We start from the raw sequence: 8,830 nt of genomic DNA, 5'->3' as shown, positions 1-8,830 counted from the left end.
CAGTTGTAGGTCTGGTGCCTTAGAATATCCCTCCAGCCACCCTACAGTCTGTCCCTCACCTGCTTCAAGGCTGAGCCCAACTGGCCCTATTCAGGGGTCCACCACACCCTGAGAAAATAGCAGCCACTGTGCCAGCTTCTTGAGGTTGCTGTGAGGAGTGTCCAAGCCACTGTCACAGTGGTAAATACCTTGCCTGGGCTGGCCTTCTCTTGCTTTGAAAGGTGACTTCACCCAGCCACCCAACACATCCAGGGACTTTGTTCCTGAGGGAGCCAATTATAGCCAGTCCTGTCTGCTGTCTAGTTCCCCCTGTGCCTGGGAAGTCAAGGGGTATGGTCACAGGCTGCTGGACCCATGGTCATCTTTGGGGACTACTGTCCTTATCACTGATGGTCTAAACCTTAAAGTGGAGTGATCCCTGCTTCTGCTTATATTATTCTGATTTTGGGAGGCAACATGTTGGTTTTTGGTTTCTGTCTCCCTATGGGTACTGGCCTGTGACTGAGAGCAATCCCCAGGAGCTGAGCCCAGGCACAGATAACAAAAGAGCAGATTTATTGAGGCAGCAGTGGTCGGGGGAGTGGGGACCCTAGGGCAGGGTGCAGGCCTCCTGAGGCCTGGAACTGCAGGCCCTTCCAGGCATTGGACACTTAGGACTGTGGGAGCAGGCAGCAGATCAGCTTGTGTGCAGCCAGCAGCCGGCCTCCTCCACCTCCTTGGTCACCACCAATAGCACCTCGCACAGGCCTTGGGCCAAGGCAGCTGCCAGGAAGGTCCTGAGGGGGAGAGTGGAAGACTGAGGTTTCAGCAGTCCAGGCGGGTCCATCTCCTTGCAGGGCAGTTCCAGTGTTGGCCCCAGCCTGTTACTCTCTTCACCACTCACCTGACTCCATCCTCGTCCCCCAGGGCTTCAGGGGCCCGGAGCTTTGAGTCCAGATTATAGTAGATGCCATCTACCTGTCGTAGGGCCACCCAGTGTCGGCGGCGCAGTGGCAGGGACAGCAGCCCCAGCGATACAGGAGAGGGTAGGTTCAAGATCAGGCCTAGTACCTGGGGCAGGGCCAGCTGGGACAGGGGTCTGGGGAGGGGAGGGATATAGCATGAGGCCCCAGAGTCACTGAGGTCTGGGTTGCGGGCCACAGAGGCACTTGGATCCTGCTTTTTTTCCCCAGAATGAGCGTCTATTCACTCACTGACCCGTTAACCTCTTATCTGTCAACTCCAGCTTTGGTTTGTTTAGGCAGGGTCTTGGGTATCCCAGATGTGCACCACTACAGCAGTTTATGGAGTGCTGGGGATGGAATCCTGACCTCATATGTGACGGGGAAGCCTTCTGCCAATGGAACCCCAGAGCCTCAACTTTTTGTTGTTTGTCCTTTTGAGCCAGGCTCTCCATATGCAGTCCAGGCTGGCTTCCAGCTCAGTCCTTGCCTTGGGCCAACAAGATGGCTCCACTACTCTTGACTAACTTCTATCTTTCTGACCCTAATCATAAGTTACTCATTTGGCTACCCTTTGGATTGGTACCAAGTTTATAAGTTCATCCCATTGTTCAGTCAGACCCCATCACCCATAGCCTCCCTGGCTCCCTTCAAGCCACCCTCTGTGTCATCCCACATGCCCAGAGGCAGTGCAGCCCACAGCCTAGGCCCTACCTCCTCCTGTCCCACCACACAGCGGCCAGGCCCAGGCCCTGCAGGGCAGCCATGATCACGTTGACATCATAGTTGCCGGTGCCCAAGAGACTGCGATGGGGGTTCAGCCGGGAATCTGGGGCTAGCCTGGGGAGGAGGGGGCAGAGCCAAAGTTTGAAATCCTGGAAAGGCCTCCACCTTCCCACATGATAGGAGAGGCCCAGAGCCTAGCCTTTAACGATTCTCTCTTCAACCCCCACACAGTTTATCATCCTAACATCCTGTTCTCCCTCCACCCCTGAGCCCTGTACTCTTAGACTGGCTAAGGCTTTATTTTTTCCCACTCAGAAACCCTTCCCAGCCTCTAGTCTCTTCCTCTAGCCTACCTTCAACCTCCAGGAGCCCTGAGCTGCCCTGCCCCCTTCCCACTTCTCCCATGACTCCCAAGTGCCCTGGACAAAGTCCCTGCCCCTCCATCCTTCCCACTCGTCACGGTCTCTCTCCAGACCAGCTTCAGATGTCATTTCTTCTGGTAGAGGAGCCTTCAGACCCAACACTGCTCAGAGTCCCTGGGTGACAGTCACATTCATGCCGCCATATCTGAATACAAAGTGCCTCTTTCTTTTGGGAACACCCTGCCCTACCCTGCTCAGAGGTGTCCCTAGTGCCCTATCATCCCAGGACAGACTCCCACCTCCTCCAGTGGCAAGCAGGCCCTGTATAGCCTCAGCACCAGCTCTTAGCAACCACCCATCTCAGATGTCCCTGTGCCCAAGCCTTCCCTCTAGCTCTCCCCAGCTCTGTGGCCCTGCCCCTCTGTAGGCCTGGACCCTTGGTGAGCAGTGCCAAGAGGGAGCCACTCATGTCTGCAGCTCTCCCAGCCTTCTCCCCCTTGTGACATCTGCCTCAGCTCGAGCTGCTCAGCATGTCCCTGGAGGAAGAGCTGGAGAAAGATGCATATGTTCTAAGTAAGTCTGAAGTTTTCAGATAAGGGCTGCCTGTGGATCTGGGCAAGGACTACAGGCTGGGGTGTCTATGTGCCCATAGAAGCACCCTGTGGCCTAGAGGTGGGAATGGGGAGAGAGATTCAAGAAAAGTTTCTTACAAAAGTGATGGTTGAAATTGTGAGGCGCAAACAAAGGGACCAAGAAGGAAAAAAAAAATGCCTTGTGCAACACGGGAACAGCCTGTTGGAGGCCTAGGAGAGCAGTAAAGGATGAAGCTGCAGAAAGGTAGGCAAGAACCCAAGCACACAAGGCCTTGGAGTTCAGCCTGAAGGCCCAGGGCTAGTCCCTAGGAGCACTGGGGAACCAAAGAGGGATAGAAGCAGAGGAGGGGGAGGCAGCTGCGGGGTTGTGTGTAGGATGAAGAAAAACAGACAGCTGGGAGGTTGTGACAGAGGCTCAGATAAGAGAGGTTAAGGCCAAAGCTTGGGCTGAGGCTGTGAGAAGCAGCAGGTGGGAGGGCAGGCAACAGCTCCTGGATCCAAGCCCTGGCCCTGCTAGGGTCCCAGGACGGCTCCCGTGCCTCTCTGAGCCCTGCTCTTCCAGGGCCAGGAACAATGGCAGTCACCTCTTGCAGATTTCGTCGGCAGCCTCCTGGCTAAAGAGCTGCTCTTGGAGGACGTTGTTGAGAGCGTGGACAGCACACAGCTCTAGCCTCTGCCTCTCGTGATACACTGAGGGTGGACTCGGCCTCGCTTCCGGAGCCTGAGACATGCCCTCCTCAGCTCCTGCGGGGGGGGGGGGGTGGGACAAGGAGGTGTTAGGCACCTAGGATCTTGCTCATCCGGTTCTCTAGATTCCTGGGTCCCTGGGCAATGGCCATTGCGATGGGCACTGGGGCTAGCTAAGGAGGCCGCGAGGCCCTGACCCTATTTCCTAGGCTGTCTCCAGAGCACAGAGACACCTTTAGAGCCCAGTCCTGGGAGTGGGGGGAGTAGAGGCTCTCATCTGCTCACCTGGCAATAGAGACCCACCCCCACTACATGTCTCCAAGCAAAAGGGTCCGGATTATCATCACCTAGCAACGGACTACCACCCCTTCTGTCCCTAGGAAACAATACCTTTTTAGTTCCCAAGCAACAGAACAACCCCACCCTCTGGGTATCCCGGTCCGTTTTCTGATCACCTAGCAATGGAGGACTCCTCCTTTCCCGTCTCTGGGTAACAGGGTCTCTTCTGGTCGCCTAGCAACGAAAGACTTCCCCTCGTCAATAACCAGGGTTCTCTCCTCCCTTCACCTGGCAACGAGGCCCTCTACCAGTTACTAAGCAACAGGAGCCCCCCCTCCCTTTCCTGTCACCTGGCAACCAGGCACGCTCCCACCCGCCTTTGCTTGTCGCCTGCCTGGCCCTCACCCCGCCGGCCTTTCTGCTCCCCGGGACCGGCCGCTTTCGCATTCCCTAGGCAGCGACCGGGTGGTACCACGCTGACTGAGCAGGCGAAAGGGACTACAGCTCCCGACGACTTGCGCGCGCCGGACTGCGATTCCCGAAGGCCTCCGTAGGGCGTCTAAATAGGACGCGCAGTCCGGAAGTCCTCCGGGGCTGCTCTGCCGCCTGGGACTACAACTCCCATCGGACAACGCAGCCAGTTCTAGTTCTCTCCCAGGGCTCACTGCTGCCTAGAGGTTTCTGGGAGTTGTAGTGACGAGTGATCTCGCGATAGCTTTCAGGGAGCTGGTTTGTGTATGAGCGCACACGCTGCTGCTATGGCGTCATACTCAGTGTGTAGCTGAAGCGTGACGACACAGAGGTAGGGACAAGGAACCAAAGAGGCGAAAGAGAACAGCGGGCTGAATTGAACTCTGATGTTTACTGAGACCCATAAGTTGTCAAGGTGACAGTAAGGGTAGTAGGGGAGGAGACTCAGCAGAGGTGGATCCCAGGTCTGGAGGAGAGCTGACAGCAGCCTGTGGGGAGAATGAAAAACTAGGATGACAACACAGACACATGCAGGTGGCCATTGTGGACGTGGGTTTTGGAAAAGGTAATGTGGTACAAGCCAAAGAGGATACTCAGAAAGAGATGTGGCATGTGGATGAAGAGACCTAGAGGGGGACCCAGACGCTGAGAGAAAGTGGGGCGGGGAAAGAGAGGCTCATAGAGCCTGGGAGTGAGAACTAAGAATGAGCAAAGACAGAAAACTGGGGTGGGACACCCAACATGTGAGCTCTGCCGAGCACAAACGCCAAGGGACCCTTGGAGGGACCTGCCGCACCCAGTAGGCTGTGCCAGAAGGCTGTAACAGTAGCAGAGCCGGTGACAGCTCCAGGCTGGGCTGGGTTCTCTCTGTGGGTGTGCACTGCGAAGCTGCGACCTGAAGGCCCTGGGGGTCCTAGCAGCTCCACATCCACCACGTGCATGTCGGTGAGGCTGCAGCCGGCAGAGAAGTGCAGTCAGTCCATCCGGAGTGTACATAGCTGTGCCACCTACGCCCTGTGCTTACCTAAGGTCAGCCACAAGCACCCCAATGACACGGTCGAAGCCTAGACTGGGGGCAGCCAGGGCAGCGGCTGCCATGGTGTTAGAGTTTCGGGGGGCCAAGGGGCAGAGCCCACGCACAGGGCCCTCATAGAGCACTGTGCGGGGCCCACTACTGTGGGCTGCAGCCAAGGGTCCCTCCAGCCGGAAGCCATCAGGATGTGTGGCCATGGTGACTCGAAGGCTCTGGAAGCAATGGCAGGGTCAGGAGACTGAGACTCTTACATGTTCTGTCTGGCAGCCCAGACAGTCCTCACCTGGAGGCCTCCGGCTGCATCCAGTCTGCTGATGTCTTCACTGCCCCATAGGGCCCCTCGGGCCACAAACACAGTGTGGCCCCAGCGCTTTGAAGCCTCCAGGAGCTGCTGCTCTGTGGTCTGGTCAGCCAGAGCTGAGGGGGATCCCACCTTGGGACACGGATGGTAGAGAGAGGCAAGGCCAAGACCCAGATTACTGTTGGAGGGTGGGATGCAGCCAACACAGAGAGGGACTCACTGAGAGGTAAGGAGGCTCACCAGGAGGTTTGCATGGTGAAGGATTTGTGCCCCGGATTCATGGATTATTTTGGGGTGGGCCACTTCTACCACAAGGTCAGGGTGCCTAGGAAGAGAGACATGGAGGGGGAGGGCCTTGGAGAAGAGTCAGGTCTCCTGTCTCTCAGGTCCTCAGGGTTTGGAGGGATATGAGGGAGGGGAGTGGGATAGTGGGTGCATTCTAGTTTCTCTTTATGTGCTCTGAGACTCAGAAAGGGTCAAAGGGTTGCCTGACACAGGGAGGCAGGAAGCAGCTTTGGGGAGGCTCCTGTGGGTCGCTGACCTTTCCTCAAGGGCAGTGAGGTCTCGGAGCTGCAGGGCAGGGGGCACACTCCCTGCCATCCGTCCAGGGTCACGGTTCCACACAAAAACAAGTTCTAGGCCCAGTTCTGATCCCTGAGCCAGAAGGCGGGACACAAGGGACTGTCCTGCAGAGACAGGAGGGCTAGGGATCCAAGGAAAGGAGAGAGACACCCCCCCCCCAAGTCAGGGAGATGAGGGAGGGGGACAGGGACCTAGAGACAGAATACAGTCAGAAGCCCAGAGCGGAGAGGCAGACAGACATACAAACAGAATACATAGAAACCTAGAAAGAAGGAGAGACAGAGATGCCCCACATACACAGAGACATATACACACAGAGACAGAGACACAAAGACCCAGACACACACAGAGAGATGAGAGCAAGAAGAAAGACAGACAGAAGATGGGAAAGAGAAGGGGGGAAGGGGGGGGGAGAGACAGAGACAGACAGACCTTGGAGACCCAGAGAAAGGACAGAGACCTAGAGAGAGGCAGATACCCAGAGATACATACTCTCTCAGAGGGAGAGACACAGAGAGACAGAGGGAGGCCCAGTGAGTGGGAGAAGGCAGGCTGGGCTGGCAGGCTGGGGTGAAAGATAGATGGAAGCAGAGATGTTTCTGGAACATTTAGAACAGGGGCATAGAAAGAGGCCCCAGGCCAGGTCTTACTCACCCAGGCGGCCATAGCCCACCACCCCCACCTTGTAAGGAACTTGAGGGAGCGTACTGGAGGCCATGGTCTTTAACAAGGTACCCTGCTGTGGGGGATCTGCTGTGCTTGCTGGCCCCTGTACCAGGCCTGACAGTGAATGATCTTTGGACTTTGACCCCTGACTCTCTCCACTGAGGGAGGGAGCAGGATGGGGAGGGTGTCCTTTTCCAGCCCTCTGCCCTCCTGCGCTGGCTGGCATGGTGGCTTGGAAGCTAGGCCTTGCATGGCCCTGTGTGCCCACTACCCCACGGCCTCCTGAGCAGCCCACATTCTCCCATTCCTGCTGAGGTAGAAAATTCCCTTTACAGCCCCCCTCCTCAGTCTGGCCAGCAGGTTGTCATGGAGACTGCATTTTCCTTGGGATAGGGGAAGAACTGGGGACAGAAACTAAGGTCTCCCACCAGGCCCCTTACAAACCTCTTGATCTCCTTTTTTTCCCCCCCTCTAAAGTCTAACTGGAAAGGTCTGGCTGGAATGTATGTGGTCCTGCAGGCCTCACCTGTGTCCTGTCTTTCCCAGTCCTCCGTGCCCCTCAGTCCTGGCTGGAGTCCCCTTCTTCACTCCAGTGTCTAATTGTCCTTGAGCTCACCTTAACTGTCCACCATTCATTCCACCTTGAGGCCACAATCTCCAGCCTCTTTGTATTCTTGGTCCCCTGACCCCCTCCTGTCTTCTATCCCGCCCACGAAGAAGGGACCTGCATGGCTGGGGAGTCTGAGTGTCCCAGGATGAGCCCAGCCACTGGCTGGCAGGCCTGGCATGGGACATGGCAGGATGCAGCAGGCCAGCTCCCTGCCCCCATTGCCACCTGGTACAGCCGCAGTGTTGCCATGGTAACCAGGATCCTAGCCGAGATGGTTGCGGAGAAGGCAGAAAAGATGGAGAACCTAAAGTGCATGCGCAACAGCACTGTCCCAGGCTCCATCAGCAGAGAGGAGCCGGGTGGGGAAGGAGATGGGGCCAGAACCTGACAGTTGTCACAGATAAAGAATCCACTTAGCACTGAGGAGGAAGGGAGAAGATGGAGGGGTGGGGCCAGTTAGAAACATCAGGAAGAAGTGGGGACAGGGAGAAGAGGGCAGGAACACAGGGTGCAAAGAGCTGGAGGGGAGGTGCCTGCTCCCCATCTCTGGTAGAGGCGTGCACTCTGGGGCCTTCCCTGTCCACAGAGGGTCTAGTTGTGCTATGTGTGGACGACAGGCCAAGCCTGCATTAGGCTAGCCCAGGGTCCATGTGCTGTGTGCCTGATTGGCTACCTTTCTATCTCCCTAGGCCTTCTCAAACTTCCCGGGTAACTTTAGCTGTCTGGAGGTTAAACCTTGGACACATGGGTCATGCAGAGATGTCACTAATGTCCCCACTTTAACACTAGCTCTGGCCTGGCTGCACATTTTTCTCCTTGGTAATTGCAGACACTGCAGGTGACTTTGCCCTCCATGTCCCTGGTCTGCTTACCATGTCCCTCATGTGGTTCAGACCTGTTTATTCTGTGCACCTCCCTTGTGCAGACTCTGTCTCCCAAGTAGCCAGGGATGCGTGTGAAGTGGAGGGGACTCTCTTGTGGGGACACAACCACTTGCTCACTAGTGTCCCCCAGACCGTCAGTGCTGCTTCCTAGGCAGCCGTGCCTGCAGACGGACTGTCCCGTTAGGAGAGGCTCTGCTGCTGTGCAACTTTCTGAGCGGCATGATGGCTTCCCGTTTCTGGGGAGGCACACATGGAACAAGCCGGGGAGGCTGGGGTGTAGCTCTCCTGCCCACGCTGTGGCCCACAGACACCCCCCCCCCCCACTATCCCACAGTTGGTTCTGAGGTCCCTTCTGGCTTGGATTGTGTGCTGTGTGTGTGATGGGGGAGGCACCAGAGTCAGAAAGGAACGACAGCTACACATAGGGATGGAGACAGAGACACAGAAGGGCAGCTACTGAACCCCCAGCACATTCCTGGAAGGGCAGATGGGGAGATGGAGCCGTGCTGCTATGTACTGGGTGAGCCTGTTCCTCTCTGGAATCTCGGGGATGGAGAGTCCCAGAGCTGTAACTTTGGAGTAACTCTCCCCTCCTGGGAGGACAGCATCGCTGGCTGCCCATCCTCTCCTCGTCCCACCCTCAGGAGCTTTGTGCCCTGTTTCTCTTCAATACTTTCATGACCAAAAAAAAAAAA

At 56.6% G+C, this 8,830-nt stretch overlaps 2 protein-coding genes across 6 annotated transcripts; both read right to left on the bottom strand.

The window, feature by feature from the left end:
* Positions 1 to 533: 533 nt before the first annotated feature.
* Josd2 (Josephin domain containing 2) lies at positions 534 to 4,337 on the bottom strand. Of its 3 annotated transcripts, none has more exons than XM_021167205.2 (6): positions 3,994 to 4,337; positions 3,765 to 3,876; positions 3,207 to 3,366; positions 1,656 to 1,781; positions 884 to 1,078; positions 534 to 776 (listed from the first exon to the last, which is right to left on the bottom strand). In XM_021167205.2, exons 3-6 carry the CDS (start codon positions 3,350 to 3,352, stop codon positions 677 to 679), a joined length of 567 nt encoding a protein of 188 aa, XP_021022864.1. In that variant the 5' UTR covers positions 3,353 to 3,366; positions 3,765 to 3,876; positions 3,994 to 4,337; the 3' UTR covers positions 534 to 676. The 3 variants fall into 3 exon arrangements, with proteins under 3 accessions (XP_021022864.1, XP_021022862.1, XP_021022863.1); XM_021167203.2 differs by having other exon boundaries at positions 3,765 to 3,822; XM_021167204.2 differs by lacking the exon at positions 3,765 to 3,876.
* Positions 4,338 to 4,431: 94 nt separating this feature from the next.
* On the bottom strand, positions 4,432 to 6,776 carry Aspdh (aspartate dehydrogenase domain containing). Of its 3 annotated transcripts, none has more exons than XM_021167202.1 (7): positions 6,658 to 6,776; positions 5,935 to 6,079; positions 5,634 to 5,718; positions 5,376 to 5,525; positions 5,084 to 5,304; positions 4,856 to 5,010; positions 4,432 to 4,547 (listed from the first exon to the last, which is right to left on the bottom strand). In XM_021167202.1, exons 2-7 carry the CDS (start codon positions 5,991 to 5,993, stop codon positions 4,504 to 4,506), a joined length of 714 nt encoding a protein of 237 aa, XP_021022861.1. In that variant the 5' UTR covers positions 5,994 to 6,079; positions 6,658 to 6,776; the 3' UTR covers positions 4,432 to 4,503. The 3 variants fall into 3 exon arrangements, with proteins under 3 accessions (XP_021022861.1, XP_021022858.1, XP_021022859.1); XM_021167199.2 differs by having other exon boundaries at positions 6,630 to 6,758; XM_021167200.2 differs by having other exon boundaries at positions 6,684 to 6,749.
* Positions 6,777 to 8,830: the final 2,054 nt, after the last annotated feature.

This window comes from Mus caroli, chromosome 7 (assembly GCF_900094665.2).
Source record: "Mus caroli chromosome 7, CAROLI_EIJ_v1.1, whole genome shotgun sequence".
NCBI classification, from domain to species: Eukaryota; Metazoa; Chordata; class Mammalia; order Rodentia; family Muridae; genus Mus; species Mus caroli.
This window is presented reverse-complemented; position numbering and strand designations above follow the sequence as displayed.